This window comes from Ursus arctos, unplaced genomic scaffold (assembly GCF_023065955.2).
Source record: "Ursus arctos isolate Adak ecotype North America unplaced genomic scaffold, UrsArc2.0 scaffold_7, whole genome shotgun sequence".
Taxonomy (NCBI): domain Eukaryota; kingdom Metazoa; phylum Chordata; class Mammalia; order Carnivora; family Ursidae; genus Ursus; species Ursus arctos.
Window position 1 is genome coordinate 15,902,430 of NW_026623089.1, and position 25,365 is coordinate 15,927,794.

The window sequence follows — 25,365 nt, forward strand, 5'->3', positions numbered from 1 at the left end:
AATATTAGAAATTAAGGGGCGCCTAGCTGGCTCAGTCAGTAGAGCATGTGACTTGATCCCAGGGTCATGAGTTCAAGCCCCACACTGGATATAAAGCTTAAAAAAATGTAGGGGCGCCTGGGTGGCGCATTTGGTTAAGCAGCCAACTCTTGATTTTGGCTGAGGTCATGATCTCAGGGTTCTGAGATTGAGCCCTGTATGGGGCTCTGTGCTGGGTGTGGAGCCTGCTTAAGATTCTCTCTCTCTCCCTCTCCTCCCCCTAAAAACTATTAAAAAGAAATTAAAATTAGAAATTTTAAACTTTTAAAAAATTAAAAACATTTATTTAAAAATAAATGCATTAGGTTGACAATGATTTTTGTTTTTAAAGCAACTACATTTTCCAAAGCAAAAAAAAAAAAGAAAATTGTGAGAAGAGTAGCACAGTTTTACAATTTTGTAATTGGTTTAACTAATCATAGTTTAATGTTTGGTTCAACTAATGATAGTTGGATTCACATAACTTTTTTTGCATTCAATCACCTGTGTAGCTTTGGTTGAAGCATATGAAGAAAATCTGGCCTCACAGATACGTGGTTGCAAAAAAGCATTTAATGGCCTTCTCAGATAATTATGGGTATTTTGCTTTAACATCATGCCAAAACTCAAGTGGTAGTTTGAGGGGTAGTTGCAATGTGGAATCTAAAACTTTTTCATAATGTGGGGCGCCTGGGTGGCACAGCGGTTAAGCGCCTGCCTTCAGCTCAGGGCGTGATCCTGGCGTTATGGGATCGAGCCCCATATCAGGCTCCTCCGCTATGAGCCTGCTTCTTCCTCTCCCACTCCCCCTGCTTGTGTTCCCTCTCTCGCTGGCTGTCTCTATCTCTGTCGAATAAATAAATAAAATCTTTAAAAAAAAAAAAAAAACTTTTTCATAATGTGACATTGGAATCCACTGATCTTGCACTTTGAATGGATTTTTACCCATGCATAACTATGCAACATCACAACATGGTCATTTGGATAAGACTGAGAAACACTGAATTATGCAGATCTTCCAAATGCGGGCAGATTTCATTATACAGTATTTTAAAAATCATGTGTGTTAGTTAATATCACCACGCATCTCACCAGAAACGTATTAAGAAGCTGTCACACAGAGTGGCAGATATAGATTTCCTGAAATTCTCATTTTTGCTCAAAAGCTTGAATTTTATCATTAGCAACAAAATACTGTCAGGTGTTTTCCTTGAAGTGACAGGCTCACTTTGTTCATTTTTCAGAAAATGAATGCCAGATATCTAAATCTGAATAACCAGAGTTTGTCATTCTTTTCAAGTAAAAACAATGTTCCAAGAAAAAAGTTTCCATACAGCTTACAACTCAATCACACACACGCTTTTCATACTTCCCTATGAAGCAGAAGTTGGGGTAATTCCTATTCTGTTACGCAAAATACTAAAAATATCTGTACACAAGTGCCAAGATTTTAATAATTTTTAGTGCTTTGTCAAGGACATCCCTAAGTAAGGCATTTCTCGCTTTGTCTTAACTACAAGTTCACACCAATGAAAAAAAACCCAATGACCACTAGCCCAGACAGGTAGGAGCTAATGAGGCATTAATGGTTTACTCACCTTTACTTTTGCACCATCAGTGTAAAGTCAGCACAACAAAAAAGGCAAATGATATTTCAGTATTATTGGGAAAATAGTTTTGACCTCTTGGGAAACCCCAGAGGTCCCAAGGGCCACACACCAGAACATTAAAAGATCACATCTGATATACATTCACCCAGGGCCCAGCCTCCTTCAACACCAGGTTTTTGAGATTAGGACTAAAGGAACAATTTTCAAAAATCTAATGAAACAATTCAATTTCTTACGTATATCTTTGTAAGCATACAATTTGCATAGCATTTTTAAAATATGGCCAATCTGTAAAATGGCAGAGTATGTCGTTTCTACATTCCTAGTACAGTTCTCCCATTGTGGGGGGAAAAACTCATCTGTAGACATTCTCCCCTCCGGAATCCTTTTTGTGATGAATCTAGTCAAAGGAAGCTATTTGGCATTTGGCTTTTCCTTCTAAATCTTTAAATGCAAATGCTATAAAGTAGCCATTTAGTTGTTGTTAATAGCCCCGGGGTTTGTGATTACATACCTGTGATAAGCCAAAAAAAACCTGTCAGAATCAAAAAGTATTAAGCCTGTAGTTTTCACTCACCTGTCGACAACGTCTTCCTGTCTCCTTTGGATCCAACCACCTCTCCACTGATGCGGTTAGGGTTCGAAGATACTGAATTGTCTTCCTGACTAGCCAAATACTGCTTGGTTTGCTCACAAAGCAAAAAATTGTTCTTTTTATTTCCATTCTCTGGGCTTTTCAACCGGAAATTAGGGTGGTTAGCATGTGCTCCAGGACTTCTTAAAGAATCACGTGGTGGAAGCTTGTTTTCATTTTTCTCAAAATTAAATGGCTCTGTCATTTTACAAGTAGATGTCTCCAAATTATTTCTTGACATCATATTATGTGGCAATTTAAAATTCACAGAAGTCTATGGGAAGAAGTGTATTCAAAAGGCAATTTTTAATTACAAAAGTAGAAGCATTGCAGGCCCAGGTGATTTCTTTTTATGTAACAAGTAATGCTCATGAATAATTCCAAAGCAGAGGTAACCGTGATATCACAGCCTGGCCTAAAGGCACAAGAAACAGAAAGATTCTCTATGGGTAAGTACAAACTCCCAAGTTCCACACAATTCAACCACAGACAAAAGGCTAACTCAAGAGACATCAAAAGAGTAATCTCAGAGTTCGACACCATTTTTTACTTTAAAAAGCTTTTGAAACAACAGGATTAAAAAAGGACTTTTATGTTTTAAAAAAGAAATATTTCCAACCCAGAGCATGCAACTTAATGGTGAAATACAATAGAGGGTATTGTCTTAATCAGGTCATCACCTACCTTTTTAGCCTCTCAGAATCCTTCTACCAGATCCTACTTCAGACACTAGGATTTTAAATATGCAGAACCCAGCTCACAATGCCCTCTCCCTTCCTCATTGGCCTGGTAAACTCTTTCCTTCCCAGACATGGGAAGACATGGTTTGCCTCAGCTGACCTCTGTTTGGTCTGTTTTTCCCAAATCCTCTGCTTTGATCATCTCCAGCTGAGCTACCATAAATTGTAACTTGTATCTATTGCTTTTTTAAGGACTTAACTGCATGCACCTTTCTCCGAAAATAAGGTACATGTATTGTTACAAAGTGCCTCTGAGAAACCTCTATCCAGACCTTACGCTAGCTTGTTGTTTTCCTATTACTCTTAAAGAATTCTAAGTGTCCTGCCCAAGGGAAGTAATAAAAGTTGACGAACAACTTTTCTTTCTGAGGTTGTGACCTAGAGTTTTGTCTGTAGACCGCAGGTAAAACTGCCTATTGTCCCAAAACTGCTCAGGAAAAAAAAAAAAAGAAAAAAAAAAAGCCCCAGAGTGTTAAACTGGTATGAGTAGTATCTAAATGTGTTTAACATTGTTTTGAACGGAAGATAAATAGCAGAAACATCCTGTTGTCCTAAAATTTCCATCTCATTTCTTGCTTTAAATTAGGCCTAGCCTAATCCATGACAATACGGAAAAGATAATGAGAAAGAAAGAAAGAAAGACAGACAGACAGACAGACACAGGCACACTCAAAGAGAGGAACTCTCAATGGGCCAGATCCTGGGAAGATCCCTAACTGAAGGCCTGCAGATGGGCAGTTCCTGCGGGAGATCCTGCAGTGGCCAGGGAAAGCACACGTGTGGCAATAAGCACACCCACACCAAAGGATCAGATCAACTGAGAATGAGAATGTTGGGCACAGTAAGAAAGACTGTGAAGCTACAAAAGCAAAGTAACTTCCAGTGGGGTTAGGAATACTGAGTAACTCCAGACTCTATGCAAGAAATACAAAGAAAACACATTAAAATTTTAGGGTAACTACCAGAAGAACAAAAACAATGCATAATTTTAAAATTACAGAAGAAAAAAAATCTCAGTCTAACAGAAAAAAAAATTCAAGCATGGTCAATGGAAAACATCAAACAAGATGACAGAACCAAACCCAAGTAATTCAATTGTCAATGATTTAGTCTCAATTAAAAAAGACTTAGGGAGAAAAACATCCAGCTAGATGTTATGCACAAGAGGCACACATAAAACAAAATTATATGGCAAGTTTGGAAATAATAGAGCTAAAACATGTGCCATGCAAATAACCAAAAAGATGGAATATTAATAGCCAATAAAAGAACTTAATTGGGACAAAGATTTTTTTACATGAATGAAAGAAACACTGGAGGAGAGAGAGCAGCCAAGAATCAGTGAATCAAAAGTCCCTATATCTATAAAAAAACTGATTCGAGGAGGAGAAGTTCAGGCCACAATAAGAACACATCTGCCTTACACACTTGTCAACAGAAAATAAGCGGTGATATTTTCGTACCAAGATAAACTTGATCTAGTAAGGACCAATACAATGAAGAGCATTCATTTTTCCAACACTGGGCATATATTGGACTAGAAAAGGCACCTCAACTAACTCCAAAAACACTAATGCCATGAAAGACACGTATACTTACCACAGTATACAAATCTCCATTTCAAGTTTTGCTTCCCAGAGAACCAGCCTACAACAACCACATGAGCGGGTGAAAGGTTTTGTTTTTTTGCTTTTAAAAGTGGTAAAATACCACAAAGGAAATAATAGCAAACATGACTATATAAAACAAAAAATTACAAAAAAATAGCAAAGAAGTCAGAAAATACAAATTAAGAAGCAAAATTCAATATCAAAAATTTTTAAAAGTGGGATAAATAGTAAAAACATTCAGATACTGTAGCAGACAATGTGACTGACCCCAAAGGCCATCTTCTACCTCTAACTCGCCAGCTTGAGTCAGAGACAGACAATACTGGCCATAATCAATTCTCCTGAGCAGAATTTCTCAGAAAGCTCTGTCCTTTCCTGATGAGCAGGAACAGATTTGGCTGCAGGATCCTTCACCCCTTTCTTCCTGTAACGCAGTCAAGAAGCAATAAGCAAAAAGGAAGAGAGCACATCCTACGGATGGTAGAGCCAAAAAGGCAAAACACCTGATGTCTCTGGAGGTATCCTTGAGTCCCTATACCAGCCCTGATCTGGCTATGCATAGACTCACTGTGGCATCAAATAAACACGAGTTTTCTATTATTTGCAGCCCAATTGATACAGATACCAATAAAATGTGAGCAAAAGGCATGAACAGAATACATAGAAGATGAAGGTTAGTTGATAAACATGATGGGGAAAACGTTCAACCTCATTTGTAATTAAAAAAAAATCAAATTAAATAATTATGCATTATTTTCTGCCCAGCATGGGTGTGATTAAAAAGGACACTCAACTACCGGGCCCCTGGGTGGCGAAGTCGATTAAGCAACAAGCTCTTGATTTCAGCTCAGGTCATGATCTCAGGGTCCTGAGATTGAGCCCTGCACTGGACACTGTGCTCAGTGCTTGAAATTCTCTCTCTTCCCCTTCCTCCTTCCTCCCTCCCCCCACACACTTGCTCACACTAGCTCTCTCTCAAATAAATTGATCTAGGGCTCCTGCTTCTCCCTCTCCCCGCTGTTCATGATCTCTCTCTCAAATCTTTAAAATAAATTAAAAATCTTTGGAAAATAAAATGGACATTCATTATTGCAGGGAATATAAATTAGTATGTTCTTATGGGGAGACAATTTGGATATACATACATACACACACACACCTAGATACACCTGCATGTATGTATGTCTATAGATTTTTTTTTTCTATATGGAGTACGCGCACACACAAGAGCACAAGCAGGGGGTGGCAGAGGGAGAGGGAGAAGCAGGCTTCCTGCTGAGCAGGCAGCCGGATGCGGGGGTTGATCCCAGGACCCTGACATCATGACCCGAGCCAAAGGCAGACACTTAACCACTGAGCCACCTAGGTGCCCCAAATAGACATATATTCTTAAGGTATATACGTATTATTTTTATTTTCTTTCAATATTTATTTATTTTAGGGAGAGAGAGTGTGAGCGGGAGGGACATAGGGAAAGAGAAAATCTCAAGTAGACTCCATGCTGAGCAGGGAGTTTGACATGGGGCTCAATCTCACAACCTGAGCTGCAACCAAGAGTCAGACACTTAACTTACTGTGCCACCCAGGCACCCAGGTATACATGTATTCTTAACGTTCTAGCCATTCGTCTGTTAACTCTACACCTAGAAATCATCCCACTAAAATAATCCTAAACACTGGGGTGCCTGTGTGACTCAGTCAGGTAAGTATCCAATTCTTGATTTCAGCTCAGGTCATGAGCTCAGGGTTGTGAGATCAAGCCATGTGTCAGCTGCATGCTGAGCATGAAACTTAAGATTCTCTCTCTCCCTCTCTGTCCCTCTGCCCCTCCGCCTGCTGCTTCTCTCTCTCAAAATAATAATAATAATCTTGAACACCAAAAAATCCTATTTAAAATAACGGAAAAAAATTGGAGGAAAAACTTAACTGTGATATCTCTACTAGATAGAACATTAACACGACCATGTAGAATCCTAATTCTCAAAAACATTGTAAAATGTGTAAGGACAGCAAATGAAAAATCAGAAACTGTATATTCAGTATAATAACTGCAAAAAAAAAAGCAAGATCAATGAAATACACTGAATTTTAGGTAACAATGAGTGTTATGGGATAAGTAGGTTGATAAAAGGAATCTTTAAATTTTACAGTTTTTTTCATTTTCAAATTATGCGGGTTTTTTTTTTAAGATTCTATTTGCGGAGTGAGAGCGCGCACGCACATGCACACAAGCAGGGGGGAGGGGCAGAGGGAGAAACAGGCTCCCCACTGAGCAGGGAGCCCTATGCAATGCAAAGCTCGATCCCAGGACCCTCGGATCATGACCTGAGCCGAAGGCAGATGCTTAACTGACTGAGCCACTCGGGTGCCCCTGAAATTATGTTTAAAAATGAATTACTTTCATAGAAAAAAGTATTTTAAAGATAAAAATACTAATATTGCATTTAAATTAAGCCTATTTTTCCTCAAGTGTGGTTAATTATAAACCAGTAAAGGATCAAGTAATATTTAAACCACTAAGCTAGGGTATAGTCCTCAAAACACCAGTGGGGGGCGCCTGGGTGGCACAGCGGTTAAGCGTCTGCCTTTGGCTCAGGGCGTGATCCTGGCGATCTGGGATCGAGCCCCACATCAGGCTCTTCTGCTATGAGCCTGCTTCTTCCTCTCCCACTCCCCCTGCTTGTGTTCCCTCTCTCGCTGGCTGTCTCTCTCTCTGTCAAATAAATAAATAAAATCTTAAAAAAAAAAAAAAAAAAAAAAAAAAAAAAAAAAAAACACCAGTGGGACCCTTAATACCCAACAGGTAACTCCTGAAATAGCCTTTCCTTTGTCCTTATTTAGTAAGGCTGACAGTGAATCCACAATCAGCTCCTTTCTATCCTGTAGCACAGTTAGCTATAGATAGTTATGTCTCTATTCTAGATTATTTTAAGTAACTTGAGCGCAGGAACCAGGTCTTATTAGAAACATTAAGAAAAAACCCTGATTTCCCATAGCACCTACCATGATGTTTTGTACAATGAGGCATTCAAAAGATATTTGTTTGACAAAACTATTTAAAATGCACTATTGCAGTGTTTTCCTGACAACCTGGAGAGTGAAAATGAAATTCACTGTCTAAAATTACATGCGGCAGTCTTAAATGGAGAATTACATCATGTTATGAGGTTTTCTGAAATTTAATAGAACTTCAAGTCTTACACCCACTCTTCCAAAGTCCAAAAATTAAATAAATTTGACTTCAGGAAAAACAGCACCATCAGTTTTAGACCCAATGTAGAAGTTTAAGCAGCAAATAAAAAAGATTTAAGCTTAAAAGGAGCTCCACCTAGAGTGGAATTTGTAGGTTAGAAAGACACCTCACTTGCCTCACCCTATTCAGGAATTTTCATTACAACGCCCAGGGCAAACAGACATGTAGACCTGTTCTATAACTAGAAGCTTCTCACTTCCTTTAATTTTGGACAGCCAACTGTATCTTCTTTATAAAATGGTTCACTTCCCAACTGACTCCTGTTTTTGCCCTGTAACCATAACCATTCAAATATCTGAGATGTCTATCACACCCACTTTCCTCCAGGTCCTTCACCAGCTGATGTAACACCTTCACAAGTCTGGACTTTCTCTAGTTCATCAGAAACCCTCACATAGACATCCTCCTCCTAACTGAGCACAGGACTGCAGATTGGAGCCAACGGCCGGTCAGCAGAACCATCATCCTATTACCCCTTACTTTGAACACTACTTCCACTTAACGCACCAGCTTTTGGAGTCGCCGCCAGGACTACTCTGAGTACACATAAAACTCTCAGTTACCTAACATCATTTGGAACTTAATTTTTTTAAAATGTGTTTATCATATAAAAATTGCCTTTTAATTTACAGTCCTATGAATTCTAACACATGTATTTCAACGTTAAAAAACAACTTAAGAAATTGCAATTATCCTTACTTGGCTTCGTCCTGTGTCAACCACTGGGCATATCTGAATCTGGGGTGGGCAGACACTATTCCATAATGCTGACCTTCCCAACCTCGGGCTGCTGACTTCAGGTATACAGGTACAGGTGTGTTACAGACATCACTGCAAGGGTCATGATATTTCATGGGCTAATCTTACCCAGTTTTAAAACAGCAGTTTCCCCTATAAACAATCTACTATTTTTTACATGCTACTGATGAATAAAAATGTATTTATAATCATCCCCAAATCCACAGTAGTTATATATCCCAACACAAGAGGTTAATTAGGAGGCTCCCCAAATTTATGTTAAAGGGATCACTGATGTAATAAAAGACCAATGGCATGGAAGTAACTGCAATAGTTCTACACGCAAAAATAAGGCCTTGGCTTTGTATTGTCCTTTTGTTCTGTGCTTCATGATTTGACACAAATAAAACGTGAAGCTCCCTAAGGGGCAAACCCTTTCTTGCACTCCCTTAGAATCCTGTTCCCCTTCCTCCATCTGGCCAAGAGCATCCCAGGATACACCTGCAACGACTGTAAGCCCTCTCCTTCCTTCCCAGAAGACTAGAAGCTAAAGTTAATTCTTACCACAATGAGTTAATTCCTTTAATACCAAAAGTACTTGCAACAGATATATAGCTATAATTTTCTTTTTCTTCTCTAATGTTTGCTTTTGTTTTCGTGGTAACCACACGTATTCAGAGAGAATGGCTACTCAAAGGAAACATTCAGGGATTTTTTTTGGGGGGGGGGGTTCTTTTTTTTAGATTTAATTTTTTAAATTCAATTAATTAACATACAGTGTATTAGTTTCAGAGGCAGAGTTCAGTGATTCAGTAAATTCAATTAATTAACAGTGTATTATTAGTTTCAGAGGTAGAGTTCAATCACTTTGATCAGTGATTCAGTTGTATATAACACCCAGTGCTCATTATATCATATGCCCTCCTTAATGCCCATCACCCAGTTACCCTATCCCCCTAACCCCCTCCTCTCCAGGAACCCCTCAGTTTGTTTTGTCTCCCTCTCTGATTTCGTACTATTTTTCCCTCCCTTCCCCTATGTTCCTGTTTTGTTTCTTTAATTCCACATGAGTGAAATCATATAATTGTCTTTCTCTGCTTGACTTATTTCGATAACATAATACCCTCTAGTTCCATCCACATCATTGCAAATGGCAAGATTTTTTGATGGCTAATATTCCATTGTGTACATATACATCGTCTATATCCATTCACCTGTCGATGCACATCTGGACTCTTTCCATAGTTTGGCTATTGTGGACACTGCTGTTAACTAAAGAGATAAAGCATCTGTACTCTGAAAACTATAGAACATTCATGAAAGAAACTGAGAAAGACACAAAGAAATGGAAAAATGTTCTATGCTCATGGATTGGCAGAACAAATATTGCTAAAATGTCTATGTTACCCAGAGCAATCTATACATTCATTGCAATCCCTATCAAAATACCATCAACAGTTTTCACAGAGCTGGAACAAATAATCCTAAAATTTGTATGCAACCAGGAAAGACCCCAAATAGCCAAAGGAATGTTAAAAAAGAAAACCGGGGGCACCTGGGTGGCTCAGTCCTTAAGCGTCTGCCTTCGGCTCAGGGCGTGATCCTGGTGTTCAGGGATCGAGCCCCACTCAGGCTGGGAGCCTGCTTCTTCCTCTCCCACTCCCCCTGCTTGTGTTCCCTCTCTCACTGGCTGTCTCTATCTCTGTCAAATGAATAAATAAAATCTTAAAAAAAAAAAAAAAAACAGAAGCTGAAGGCATCACAATCCCAGACTTCAAGCTCTATTATAAAGCTTCAATCATCAAGACAGTATGGTAGTGGCACAAAAAGAGACACATAGATCAATGGAACAGAAGAGAAAACCCAGAAATGGACCCTCAACTCTATGGTCAACTTATCTTTGACAAAGCAGGAAAGGATATCCAATGGAAAAAAAGACACCCTCTTCAGCAAAAGGTGTTGGGAAAACTGGACAGCCACATGGAGAATGAAACTGGACCATTTTCTTACACCATACACAAAAATAAACTGAAAATGGATGAAAGACCTAAATGTGAGACAGGAATCTATCAAAATCCTAGAGGAGAACACAGGCAGCAACCTCTTTGAGCTTGGCTGCAGCAACTTCTTACTAGACGTGTCTCCAAAGGCAAGGGAAACAAAAGCAAAAATGAACTATTCGGACTTCATCAAGATAAAAAGCTTTTGCACAGCAAAGGCAACAGTTGACAAAACCAAAAGGCAACCGACAGAATGGGAGATGATTTTTGCAAATGTTTTATCAGCTAAGGGGCTAGTACCCAAAATCTATAAAGAACTTACCAAACTCAACACCCAAGGAAACATTCAGTTTTAAAGCTATGGAACTCAACAGTTCAGCAGAACGTGAGTTTTTAAGTGGGTCAGACCGAAATCTGAGCAGAGCCTCATCTTCCTCATTTAGCTCTGCTATCTCAGGCAAAATCACTTCATCTTTCTTGGATCCAGTTTCTGTAAAATGTAGCCAATCTTAGTAACTTCCTCATAACTCTTAACTGTGATGATTAAATTGAAGAATGTATGTAAACTACTTAGCACAGTGACCGGTGCTTACTAAGTCCTTCAGAGGCAGCCATTATTTTAAACCTTACTTTTTATACCACAGAGAATTTCTGCCATTCATGTGTAACTACTTTGCACACTGAAATAACTGAGGATTAAAGTATTATTTCCTTTATTCATCCAGATAAGTAAGGGAGACCGGAGCAGGTGAAATAACTTGCCAAACCCCCCAGGGGGAGTGCCCTTACACAGCTGAGCTGAAAATCCAGGTTCGATTCCTAGGCCATGCCACTTCCCATTCAATACCCCGAGGGTTCAACAAGGAAACTAGAAGCTTCTCGTACTCCAGAGGCCAATAGGGCCAGTGTATTTATAGCAGGGACCGAAGTGCCAAGAAATGCGATTGGCACACGGCCGACACGCTACAAACACATGCAAAGTGAACCAGTGCGGGTTTACCCGTACCTAGCCAAAGCCGTGGTGCGTCTACCTTTCCTACAGAAGGCAGCAAATATCGGGAAAATCTATTAAGAGTTAGTGTTGTTTGCACCGCAGCTTTGAGTTAAAAGCACTGACTCTACAAACTAGATTCTTTCAGAGACAAGAGCAAAGAGCTCCTCCACCGGGATGCCAGCGGACGTTCACATTTTGGAGAATCATGCCTGGAAGTACTATTTTCCAAACCTAGTACAAGGCCCCCGTCTACCCAGGGGCTCAATTCTCACTTCTCGTGCCCCTCCCCCACCACAACCTTCAACCCTAGACCTGCCCTTCCCAGCCAAGGCTCCAAGGGCTCCTCCACCCTTCCATCCTCTCTCCACTTCCAGGCCCCTGGTGCCCGCTCAACGCCCGACCTCAACGCCCGACCTCAACGTCCAGCGCCCAACGTCCGGCCCCCAACGACCGAAGCCCTGCAGCCCTCACGCAGTCCCTTTCGCTCCCCCCACGCGCCTGGGAACCCTGACCTGGTAAGAGGCAAAAGGGCCGCTGACCCGGACCCGTCTCTGAAGGCTGGCCGTGGTGGCGTCTGCCCGTGCCGGCAGCCTCGCCACCCAGATGCGCTCCCTGCGCTCACCTCACCTCCAATGGCCAGCGCAGCGCCTGCGCAGTCTGCGCCCACGTGCGCCCTGCGACGCCCACACGCCCTCCGCGTGATGGGGAATCTGTGCTGTGCCCCGGGGGTGGGAGTGGGCGTGGGGGGAGTCGCTGTTCTCCGGCCTTCCTTGCTGGCAAAGTTCCTTTGCTCAGACAACATAGCTCTTCCAGCTGAGTCTAGAAATGTGGCCCTGTGAATCGGAGGGCGAGTTTCGAGCACAAAGACGCAGACCCTGTCTCCCTAATGGTCACTTAGATCGCATTAACCAATGAAAGTCGTGCAAGATTTTTCAAATTAGCCCGCTACCACGGCCTGGAAAGTAAAAACAGGTGATCGCTTTTTCCCTAACTAAGCGCACCTGTTTATATGTTGCTGCCGCTCAAATATTTGTAAAACCTTTCAAACAAATTCAGGAGAAAAATGGTACCCCCATGTATTTATCGCCTAGTTCCAACATTGTCAATTCACGGCCAGTCTTGTCTGTATCCGTTCCCCACACACACTTCTCCCGTTGCTTGGAAGCAAATTCTGACTTGTACCTTTTTTCTTTGTAAAAGATTCTTTTAGAGCAGTTTTAGATAAAAACTGAGAATAAATTGAGAAGATAGTACAGTTTCCCACATTAACCACACCCAATTCCCCCTATTATTCATATTACATTAGTAGGATGCATTAACTACAATTAAGGAACCAATATTGGTACATTATTACTAAAGTCCAGAGTTTATTTAGAATTCCATAGTTCTTACCTATTGTCCCTTCTCTAAGCCAGAATTCCATTCAGCATACCACATTATTACATTTAGTTTTCAGGTCTTCTTAGGCTTTTCTTGGCTGTGGTAGTTTTTCAGACTTTCCCTGTTTTGATGATCTTGATAGCTTCCAGGAGTACTGGTCAGGCATTTTGTAAACTGCCCCACTGTTGGAGTTTGATGTTTTTCTCATAAGACTGGAGTTAAGGATTTTTGGAAGGAAGGCTATACAGGTAAAGTGCCATTTGTATAGCACCATATCAAGCGTACAGTCTGTGAACATGATTCATGATGGCTGATGGTTTCCACCTGTAGGGAGCAAGATGGTGTCACTCATGTCAAGTAGTGACATAATCAGAAAAGTAGCCAAGGATATTCCAGGTAAGACCAGATATCACCAAAACCAGTATAGACTGGGAGTACTAAGGACTAATAACCCGTAAGACCTGGAAGAACTACGAGCTGATAATCACTAGAGCCAAAAGAGGCCTGCAAAGGTGCAAGAATGATTAAACTCCTGTAAAAAGGGAGGATTTCTGCAGCAAACTGCCAGGCTCTCTAGACACTGACCCTTCCTTATCTGACCAATTAAAAGGCAACTGCGGTGGAAGGCTGTGCCTGATTGATCTCTGAACATAATAGAGATCCTCCACTTTTGAACATATTAAGCAGTAAGTACCTAGAGCTAGCCTAGACCTGACCAAGTCCTCATCTTAACTGTGCTCACAGACTGACTTGGTTTGATTAAGTTCTTACTCTTATTGTATTTTGTTTGTTGCATAACTTTGTATTGTACTTGGTGTGAGGTGTATGAAGCCAAGTTAAATGCATAATGAAATGTCATTGAGTTTAGAAACCCGAACCTGCTTTCAGTTGTATTAACCTTACTTTATGATTGAATAAAGCTGACGTTGTGGAAAGACAACTCTTGTACACACCTTTATAGCATGCTGGAGACACTACCACCTGACTAGTGTTCTTCAGGTTTCTAAAGTTACTCTTGTTTTCCCTCCCTTTGTATATTATACACTTTGGAAGAAAGTTATTATACACAGTCTACACAGCTAAGAAAGAGAAGTTATGCTCCCCCTCCTTAAGGGCCACATACTGAAATAATTTCAAATTTTTTTGCATGGGAGATTTGTCTCTTCTCCATTTATTAATATATTTGATCATATATACTGTATATTATTAGTATGAGCTCATGTTTATTTTATACTTTGGGTTATAATCCAGCACTAACTTATTTCCTTGCTCAAATTTTTACGACTTTGGCCATTGGGAGCTCTTTGAGTTGGCTCTTGTTATCCTTTGACATATTCCCATCAATGTGGGGTTGTTTTTATTTTTATTTATTTGGGGATTTTTGATCACTTTTACTTTCTGGGACATTGTATCTTGTTTTCTGTACATATTTATGTATCTTTAAAAGATAATAACTTACTTTTTTTTTAAAGGTTTTTAAAATTTATTTGAAAGAGAGAAAGTGAGAGACAGAGCATGAGTGTGGGGAGGAGCAGAGGGAGAGGGAGAAGCAGACTCCCCACCACAGGGATCCTGACGGTGGGGCGGGGGGGGGGGGGGGACTTGATCCTGGGACTCTGGAATCATGACCTGAGCCAAAGGCAGTCGCTTAACCGACAGAGCCACCCCAGGCACCCCAAAAGATAATAACTTTTAAAAGCAGCACCAAAACTTAACCATTAACAATTGAACAATTTCTTAACACTTTCTTAATACCATAAAATTAGTATTTAAAATATCCAGAAAGTCTCAAATGATCTTTAATAATTGGTATGTTCAAATTGGCGTCCAGGCAAGATCCTATATTTGTATTCAGTGATGTACTTTAAAAAGAGATTTCCTTTTAATCCTTTTCTTGCTATTTATATATTGAAGTAATAGCAGTTTTTCTTAAGTTCAATTTTGAGCGTTATCTCCTCTGGCAAGAATACTCACAGGTGGTACTGTGTTCCTCTATAGCGTCACATCAGAAGACACTTAATATCTAGTTGTTTCTCTTTGGAGGATATTAAAATTGATCTAGCAGGTTCCAGTGTTATCAGCCCCATCCATCCACTATAAAGTTTTCCACTGGCTTTTTGTCTAATGATTCTAGACTCACTGATGATTGTTACCTAGATCCATTATTTCATTAAGGTTTACAAAATGCTAATAATCTATTTCCTGTATTTATTATCTGGAATTCTATAAAGAACTTTCCTACACTGATTATTTGATTGAAATTCAGTTGTAACAGGAAAGTTAGGATGCTTGATTCTTTTATCAGTTTTCAGACTGTGATGATTCTTTGGCATCTTCCTAAGGTGACCAGTAATGTTTTAAAAAATCAACACACATTAATTTTTGACGTAGTCGAAGAGTCTCAAATGCTGTTGTTATTATTTTTTAATGCTAAATTTTCCTTTGAACAGTGGGCACACTTTTGAATTGGCTCCTGAGTCTTTGACACAACTCTTATTATTTTTCTTCTTTGCTTTCTTATACATATATCTCAGACTTTCTTGCACCTTTCCTGCTCAGACTTAGAATCAGTCCTCGATTTCCAAGTGGAGCCCGAGTGACTCTTTGTGGGAAATTATATTTAGAAATGATGGAGAATAGGGTTGTGCATTCTGCTGATCATTATTCCAGGCCTTTCCAGTGGACAGACTTTTAATGAAGAAAAAAAAAAACCCATGACTTCATACTGATATTTCTAAATTCAAATTTAGGATTGCAGAATTTTTACTTAATTTCTTTGGTTTTGTATTTCCTTTCTCCAACAATGAAAATCTTAGCATCCAGAAGCATAATTATATGCTTTAAACTAATACATATATTTCAGAAATAACACTATGAAGGTTATTACTAACAATATGAGCTGTGAAAAGGGCTTACATTTTTCCCCCTTGGAAAAATATATCTCACTAGGAATGTTTGGTGGATTGACTGTTTTAAAGTCAATTTATTTCTTCACAGTCAAAAACACTTTAACTGCAAAGTTAAACTGCAGTATTTTCATTTAAGGAGGGAGGTACCATTTCCTGTTGAAAAGGAAAGAGGTAAAATGGGCAGAAGATATGAACAGACACTTTTCCAATGATGACATATAAATGGCTAACAGACACATGAAAAAATGTTCAAAATCATTAGCCATCAGGGAAATTCAAATCAAAACCACACTGAGATACCACCTTACGCCAGTTAGAATGGCAAAAATTGACAAGGCAAGAAACAATTGCTGGAGAGGATGTGGAGAAAGGGGATCCCTCCTACATTGTTGGTGGGAATGCAAGTTGGTACAGCCACTCTGGAAAACAGTGTGGAGGTCCCTTAAAAAGTTAAAAATTGAGCTACCCTATGACCCAGCCATTGCACTACTGGGTATCTACCCCAAAGATACAGATGTAGTGAAGAGAAGGGCCATATGCACCCCAATGTTCATAGCAGCATTGTCCGCAATAGCTAAATCGTGGAAGGAACCGAGATGCCCTTCAACAGATGACTGGATTAAGAAGATGTGGTCCATATAGACAATAGGAATATTACTCAGCTATCAGAAAGAATGAGTTCTCAACATTTGCTGCAACATGGACGGCACTGGAGGAGATAATGCTAGGTGAAATAAGTTAAGCAGAGAAAGACAATTATCATATGATTTCTCTCATCTATGAAACATAAGAACTAGGAAGATCGGTAGGAGAAGAAAGGGATAAAGAAAGGGTGGTGATCAGAAGGGGGAATGAAGCATGGGGGACTATGGACTCTGAGAAACAGACTGAGGGCTTCAGAGGGGAGGGGGGTGGGGGAATGGGATAGACGTGATGGGTAGTAAGGAGGGCACGTGTTGCATGGTGCACTGGGTGTTATACGCAACTAATGAATCATTGAACTTTACATCAGAAAGCAGGAATGTACTGTATGGTGACTAACATAATATAATAAAAAAATTAAAAAAATAAAAAATTAAAAAAAAACAAATCCAGCAAAAAAAAAAAAAAAAGAAAGAAAGAAAGAAAAAAAGGAAAGGAAAGAGGAACAAAGTGACATAGTGTTGATTTTTTTTAGTGATTTCCCCCCCCCCACCAGTTAGTATTGAAGAAGCTTAACAGAACAGAAACGGGCTTTGCTTTACAAACTCTCACGTTGACAACTTGTCAGGATTAACTTTCACTCATGAGTCGTGAGTAGGAAGTACTAAACCAAAGAATATCACTGGACAGCATAGATTTGTCAAACCGTCGCAGATTGAAACTGTTCCCCTTACTTATCTGGACCCGATGAGGCAACTGTATTCAATACACTTTTCCCTCCAATACACGTTTTGTTGCCAATTATTGAGCAGCTCCTGCAAGTCAGTCCCCACACTGCGATCAGGGACACCCAGCTGGGAGAGGACGCTTCCCGCGCTGAAGGCGCTCACAGCCTGGTGCCAGCGAAGAACGCAGGGGCAGTTTATTATTAAACAATGGCAGTGGGTGCCAGGTTCAAGATACGAACGCGGTGTTATGGAAACCCCCAGAATCTCTCCCAGGGATGAATTGTCAGACGGACAGGTAGGCTCCTCCTGCTAATTCCGCCTAGGTCAGGTGCAAGGTTTGCGCATCAGAGCCAGGAAGTCACAATTTCGAATTCTTTTATGGCTTTATGCCCCTGACTAATATGAGAAGGGTCAAAGGGTGAGGTGGGTTTATATCCAATGAGAACGTCTTACAGAAAGAAAGAACAGGCTTGGGGCGGGAGTGGCGTGAGAGACAGGACAGGACGAGCAGGATTGCTGGCTAGCCGAGTCAGTCGGGGCGTGGCGTGGGTGCCCAGAGAGTCTGAGCTCGGGGCTGGGCGCTCTGGGTACAGGAGGCGGTGCGGCCCCGGTCCCGCCCACTGCAGACAGGTTACACTGGCCCCCCTAGGGGCGCTCCGTCACACCACCCGCGCCTCGCTGATTGGCTCCTCCAGGGAGCCCCGCCCCCTCAGCTGTAGCTGGGCCGGCTTCAGCGTCGCCGCCATCTTTGTTGATGTGTCAGCTCCGCGGGGGGTTGGGGAAGCCTAGGCAGAGGGAGTGCGGTGTTGGCCTTGTCCCTGGTTTCTGTTCCCCGCCCCCTCCACACACCTCCTGGTCTTCCGGACCCCGCTATGGAGAAGTTAGGCCCTGAGCCGGAGCTTCAGCGGCCTCGTTAGGGGTGCGGCCTGAGACTCGGAGAAGTGGGGTGAGTGCTTGACCGGCGCCGCGAGCCGACTGGAGTCGCGTTGGCAGCGCGGAGGGACTGCCCGCCTCCCCCGCCGTTCTGCAGGTCCTGGGTTGGCTCTTCGCCTGGCCTCTCGCGGACAGTGGAGGCAGGCAAGCGCTGGGGGACGGAGTTAGGAAGCCTTCCTCTCCCTGCCTTGTTCCCTGGGTCCCGGGCCGACAGGAGAGAAGGCGGCGGAGAGGTCGGCGGGGGTCGGGGGCCGTGCCTCCGGAGCGGCGCTTGGAGAGCCGCCTAATTTGGGCCAGTTGCCTGGTCTCCCAGTGCGAACTGCTGCTAAGCCCCACCTGCTCGGCGATTTTTCAGACTCAATCGCCTATTTCTCTTTCCGTCTTCAAGTTGAGTGTGTGTGTGTGTTTTATGTTTACTGTTGTGGAGACTTTTTACCGTCTTATAAACTCTTTCGTTACTGTGATTTTAAGTAACTTAAAGACAGTTCTTTGGGATTTTGGTTATGAGAGATACTGTTACTGGTTTTTATGTTGCCTTTCTTCCAAGGACATTAGGCATTAAACCTTGACTGATAAGGATAAATCAAATTTCTGTCGAACTTGTAACATGGGAAAGCCTCTTTTACATGTCCCCTAGCAGCAAGCCTGGGGATAGCGCAGGTGTTATTACTGCTTAGCTGTTAGCAATTTAACAACTGTAGCTAATACTCATATCTTGGTTTTGTTTAGTGTAAAGAGGCCTGGATTTGGAGTCGGAGCATCTGGATTAGAATCTGCCTCTTTCACTTGATAGTTTTGTTATCTGTAGGGATTAGTATAGTAAAAATAATGGTGTACGGTGCCAGGCATTTGGCAGTTTTCTCCGTATGTGTGTTTGTGATGTTCCTTGATGCCTAGAGTTTTTACTTCTTGCTAAATGATAGGCTGGAAGCTTTTGTAAGAAAAGTGTGCAGTAAATCAGTGGAACAGTATTTCAAAAGGTGTGCTGTTAGTCATTAAAAAAAACATTGTGTAGGTATGCTAATTGTGGGTGTAGCCTTCCTAACTACAAACTACACCTTCATATTTGCCGAGTTGATCTTGTGGGAAAGATTAAGGTTCAAGAGACATTGACAGTGAAACTGAACTATCTCCTTGTGTATAAAGTCTCTTCTCTGTACAGCTACTTTTCAACTTTTGTTTATCGTTACAAAAATAGAAAAGTGATTGGCCTCGTTCTTTTTTTTCTTTTCGGTTTTTTTCATTTTATTTAAAATTCTGCAAAGGTAGTGAGTAATTCACAAATCTTACAAAGAATTAAAACTCCTTTTTGTATTGTAGTAGGCAAACATATAAATACTGAAGAATCTACCTGGAAATGCCTGGCTTGTGTGTGTTTGTGTTTTTCCCTGGAAATGCATGGATTGTGTTTATGTTGATGTTATTATTTTTGAAACCTTGTCAAATTCGGAATACCAGCATATAAACCTAGAGATTTCTTTTAACAGTGAAGGTTCCAGAGAGTGTCCTTGGTATTTCAGAGTCTTATTGCTAACATGATAGGAGTGGTATAGCACAGTAACTATTCTGTGACCTTTTGGTTCCTTCACCCGTAAATGCAAGAGTTGTCCTTTAGTGCTATTCAATGACAGCATAGCTGATGGCAATTGCTTACTATATTCAGTTTAAAGACGTCTATTTACAGCTTCATGCTGATATCAGCAAGTGAAGGTAAAACAGTACAGAATACTCTTTTTTTTTTTTTTTAAGATTTTATTTATTTGAGAGAGAGCATGAGACAGAGCCTGTGTGAGAGAAGGCACAAGCAGCAAGGGGGTGGGGGGGCAGAGAGAGAGAAGCAGGCTCCAGGCCAAGCAGGGAGCCCAGTAGCAGGACTCAATCCCAGGACTCTGGGATCATGACCTGAGCTGAAGGCAGAGGCTCAACTGACTGAGCCACCCAGGCGCCCAGTACAGAATACTCTTAATGAAGAGATAATAGGTCGAAGGAGCCTCCTTTAGAAATTTAGAAAAATAGTCTTTCCCTTTGAAGAATAACTAGTAATCTTTATTAGTTTTCCAAATGCATATAACAATTTCATGTTAAAGTAAGAATCCTTGACCTCAAGTTCTGTGGGTTTTTTTTTTTCTTTCTTTCAATAAAATTTAGGTTTTTCTTTTATCCCTTGTTTCTGGCTTTAAATAATAAAGCTGAGGGTCACCTAGGTGGCTAAGTCAGTTAAGCCTCTGATTTATGGTCAGGACATGATCTCAGGATCCTGAGATTGAGGCAGTCTGGGGCTCCCTACTCAGCAGGGAGTCTGCTTCTCCCTCTTTCTCTCCCCTTCCCCCTCCCCCAGCTGTGTTCATGCTCTCATCTGTCTCTCTCAAATAAATAAATAAAATCTTAAAACAATAATAAAGCTGATTCTTGAATTTCTCATAAACATTCACTGGGCTTAGGGTATTGCAAATGTTTAGTATTTCAGGGCAACGGTGGGAGTATAGATCATTTAAATTTACAAATAACCCTGTGATCTTAATATTTTTGCAGACTTCTTGAACTTTACTTTTTAGCTACTAAGATTTAAAAAAATCTATTTGGACTAAGTAAACAAAAGGAAAAGCATTGGCATGAAGGGGCAATAGACACAAAGTCAAAATTAAACCCACCAAAGAAAGTATTAATTGGATTGTGAGTATATTTGTCATTAAGACACATGAGCTGATAGTCTGCTGTAGGGATGATTACATAGTAAGTACTAATGAATAATGCTTTTGGTAAACTATATCGTACCATATTAACTGAACGCAGGCCAAAGGTGGTTTCAAAATTTAAACATTAACCAGAACCCCTTAATAGAAGGCAGGCTTACAACTTACCTTTAATTTTTTTTATTAGTCTTCCTTTTTGAAAAGGGAACTATAGGTCAGTCTTTTCATTTTCTTTTAATTTTTAGATTTGGGAAAATATTAGCCAAAAATACTTTGTATTTCCTGAGACTCATTAATAATTTTTCATAGTGAGCGCTCCACAGATAGCTTCAAAATAAGATTTCTGTATTAATAACTTTTTGCTTTAAAACTTATTAAGAGTTAGAAAATTGCACTAAGAGTAAACTGATAATATGACATCTGACTTGATAATGTGATAGATGGTATGGTCGCTAACCTCTTTTTCTTGGAATCCTGATCGACTATAATTTCTCTTTTTCCTGTTATCCTGTCGCAGGATTTGGTACTGTTTGGGGGGACTTCTGCTGCATCTATTGCCTTGAGTCTTTTTTTTTTTTAGGGTTGGTTGATTGATTATTTAGGAGACAGAGAGCATTGAGTGAGAAGCTAGCGAGCACAGGAACGTGAGGCGGTCGGGCAGAGAATATCAAGCCGACTCCAGCACTGAGCGTGGAGCCCTACTCAGGGCTTTGATCTTCTGTCCCTGAGACTACAGCCTGAGCTGAAACCAAGAGCCGCTCAACTGACTGCACCACCCAAGGACCCCCTGAGTCTGTCTTTCCAACATCTTTTTTTGTAATATAATGCACATAACTGTAAAATTTACTCTGCCCTGAGTCTTAGGTACAAAGCTAAACAAATTCCCACAGGGGTCATTGAGCTTGGCTTCATACTCTTTAAAACTGGTAGAATAAAGGAAACTTTTAAAATCTAGTGATAGGTTTCACGTAAAGGAGACTCATTAAAGTTAAATTTTACCTGCAAACATAATTAAATGTGAGTACTAGATAAAATATTTCTCTCTTTGGATAGAACTCAGAGTTCTTTGAAATAGCTGGCTTAGTTTTTAGTCTTTTTTTTCCTTAGTTTTTAATCTGATTTGCATAAATTCACCTGTGAACTTCAGTGTCTGATTATTTTCATCATGTGACACAAGGTTTTCATGTTTCTCACACAGGTTCCTTTCTGTTCTGTTAGTTTATTCTGCGTTTAAAAACTTCATCCAGGGATGTGTTTGTATTTTAAAGGTAACGTCCATCAAAAATTACTGATTTGGGATCAGATTATGTTGGACTGTGGATACATTTTTGATGTAATATGTTGCTTCTGATTTTAATTGCCATATCAGAACCTTGTTAGAACTGGTCAGATAAATTATTCTTTTGTTCATGGTGGTTTTAAAGTGTATTTGGGGAATTTGTGAAAAACCTTTAAATGTACTTGGCCTAGGAAGGACAGTAAACCATTATAGTGAAGAATGGGAGTGCTCTCACAGTCTCTACTTGCTTATCTTAGTGGACATGATTTTTAAGAAATATATAGATGGTGTTTGAGGTTCATATGGTATAGTTTGTAATTTAAAAATTTGTTGTTTGTTGTAAATAATATTTATGCTGAACTGAGCCAGATTTTTCTGTTGTATTTAAAACATTTATGCGTATCTTATATAGCTTCTGAGGGAACACTGACAGATGTTCATATTAAAATGCTGTAAACATGAAGAGTAAAAGATGAGCTGCTTTTTTTTTTTTTTTAAACATGTAGCTTTTATATATATTGGTCCACTATACCCGACTGGAAACTCCCTAACTTATGCGTGTTTTCTCCACTGCCATGTTCCCAACACATTGAACAGTGCCTGCACATTATACATGCTCAGTACATGTTGGTCAATGAATTAACAGTTCGGAAATGTATTTGTGATTTGTTACTTTTGTATGAGGCTTGTTTGTTTGGTAACCTGTTGCCAAATATCTGTGGATTGGATTCATTTGTATCTGCAGTTTATTGAGTAAGCTTAAGTTTTTTATTGTTTATACTGCTAATTACTAAGAAAACAAGTAATAGTACTAAAAAGTGTTTTTATTTGTAAGGCTCTTAATATGGAAATAATTTTATAGAAATGTGAGTTCTTGCATTAAGAAATAAAACAGAGGTGGGTAATGGTTGGCTTTAAGGCAAATAAAAAATGTTTCTTGACCAGTTGCCTACAGCTGATGAGCTCCAGTAAGAGCGAAACCAGTTCTCACTTCACTGAAACAGTATTGAAGTGTGAATTGGTCCTGTAGTACTGTGTCAGAAACAACTGAAAAAGTGCTTAAACTGAGAGGAATTTTGTGACTGTTTAGTTTTAAATATAGTATTTTCCCCTAATGAGTAAGAGTTGCTAAAAAGTCAAATAACCTGTGTTATTTATTTTTTTTACCTCAGTAAAGGAATAGATATTGTAATCTATATAATCACTGTATATGTGAGCATGGATTTGATTTGTACAAGCACTTTTTATTTAAAACAATCTTGTAAACAGATGTCTAGTTTTACACCCTCTCCCTTTAAACTACTTTTAGGCTACTGGATCCTCAGTAATTTTGATGACAACTACCCCTGTCCCCCAAAGAAAAAAACTTGGACACAACCAGACTGGCCTACATCTATATGGCCAACTGGAGGCCCACAAGAGGACTCAGCTGACTTCCCCCCCCTAATTACCTGGTTAATTGTGGATATAATCAAGCTCATTGTGGTGCCCCTCCCCCCACCAATCTTTTACAGTTACTTAATCTTTGGTGATGGTTTTGTTGCATATATATACACATAGATTTTCTTTAACCCATCTCCTTTTCCTTTTGTGTCCGATTAGTATTCATTTAAGCATCAGAAAACTCAGTTTGCAAGCTAAGTGGTTACCAGATGACCATTTATGTGAAGACTTTTTCAAAGGTCAGGGGCATATACTGATCAACAGTATAGAAAGTACTTGTCTTTTGAGGTTAAACTCAGCTTTTTTTAATTTACAGAAGGATAATATGTAAAAACATTCTAAGCTGAGGTAAACTTAAAACAGGCTTATTTTCATTTTTCTTTTTAAAATTTTTGTGTTTTGTTAATCATAGTATTTTACATTACTTTAGATTTTTCAAAATATTCACCAAATATTTTACCTTGATTACTGAGAGTTTTGGGTATGCCCCCCCTTAAATTATTGTTTTTGTTTTTCTTAACCTAGACAAATATCCAGCAGAATGAGACAAACTTTTATTATTCTGCACATTAAAAGTCTCAGATCATTTTATAAACCTAGTGGACCCCACCCTCATTGAGAACTGAACAGCTTTAATATTTGCAAGAATGAATGCAAATGTAGAGAATATATTTGTTGATTTATTATTATTGCTGGAGATTTAAGAGGTTTCATTCAGTTCAGAGTGATGTTCCTCCTTTCCAGTACAAAGATCATTTTAAAAACTGAAGACTGTTCAGAAGTGTCACAAGGAAGGCTGTGACTGTGTGCTTAATGAGTGTAGTGTTTTTGTACTTACAATGAGAGAAAATTTGGAGGAAGATGAAGCGTAAAAATTGGACCTTTAAATATAATTAGGCTCCGGAAAGACTGAAGAGAAGGACATTCTAGATGGGAACAAAGCCATGGAAATGTTAATGTGCAGATTGGAGGAATCTTGAGTAGACTGGTCAGGGACTACTGGTCCATTATAGTGAAGTCCTAGGATTTTAGGAATGTATTGAGAGAGAAGACTGGGAAAGTAGTATGACTGGTTTACTGAGGAATTGCAGCTCTGAGTGTAAACATAAAATGGTTTTAGTTTTTCCTCGTTGGGTCTCTCATCTTACTGTGTAAAACACCCCCATCCTTTACACTTCCCTCTGAAGTACAGTCCCCTGATAATGTACTACTTTGATGTCATATCTTTCTGCCACTTTTGATCTCTAGGGGAAAATTTATTCCAGAAATTAAGACAGGTTTCAGTCATTTTAAAAAAACAAGCAACAAAAAACATTAATCACAAACTCCTTGTTCTACCTAAAGAAAGGCTGAAGGTGTTAGTTCCCAGCTGCTTGGATTAAAGAAGAAGTAATTTGACTCTAAAATATGTCCCTTCTTTTTTTCTCTAGCTAGCCCTTTTGGAGTTGGGAGAAGAAGACCAGCCAGTGGAAGCAGAATTCTTATTACAGGAACCTCTAAAGAGGGAAGAGATAGCCCTGGCCTCAGTCTGATTCGTCTGATTGCATTTGGTGGTGGTCTCTGTGGAGGTAGTGTGTGGATTTTTTAGGGGCAAGGTTGTACCTCCCTGATCCCTTCTGCCATTGAGGGCCAGCCCACTTCACAGGGCAGCTCCTGCTCCCCCTTGGCAGAGCCATTGTACACACTTCAACCCCTTCTCTGAATTGGGTGACACTTGACCTAGTGCTGTCTCAAGTCACTTGCCCATGTCAGGGAGTCACT

The 25,365-nt window shown here is 40.0% G+C and overlaps 2 protein-coding genes across 4 annotated transcripts in view; one reads left to right on the plus strand and one right to left on the minus strand.

Moving 5' to 3' along the window:
- Positions 1 to 18,002, minus strand: part of TDRD1 (tudor domain containing 1) — a 52,332-nt gene extending 34,330 nt beyond the window's left edge. The window contains exons 1-2 of the mRNA XM_057308595.1: positions 17,922 to 18,002; positions 2,206 to 2,536 (exon numbers count right to left, since the gene is read on the minus strand). Coding sequence (XP_057164578.1) covers positions 2,206 to 2,536; positions 17,922 to 18,002 — 412 coding nt within the window. The remainder of the gene's footprint in view (positions 1 to 2,205; positions 2,537 to 17,921) is intronic.
- Positions 17,974 to 25,365, plus strand: part of CCDC186 (coiled-coil domain containing 186) — a 50,676-nt gene continuing 43,284 nt past the window's right edge. Inside the window, exons 1-2 of one of the 3 annotated variants that reach the window (XM_026494178.4) lie at positions 17,974 to 18,202; positions 25,035 to 25,172. The gene's annotated coding sequence lies outside the window, so the exon portion shown is untranslated. The remainder of the gene's footprint in view (positions 18,203 to 25,034; positions 25,173 to 25,365) is intronic. The other 2 variants (XM_044382147.3, XM_044382146.3) reach the window with 2 other exon arrangements.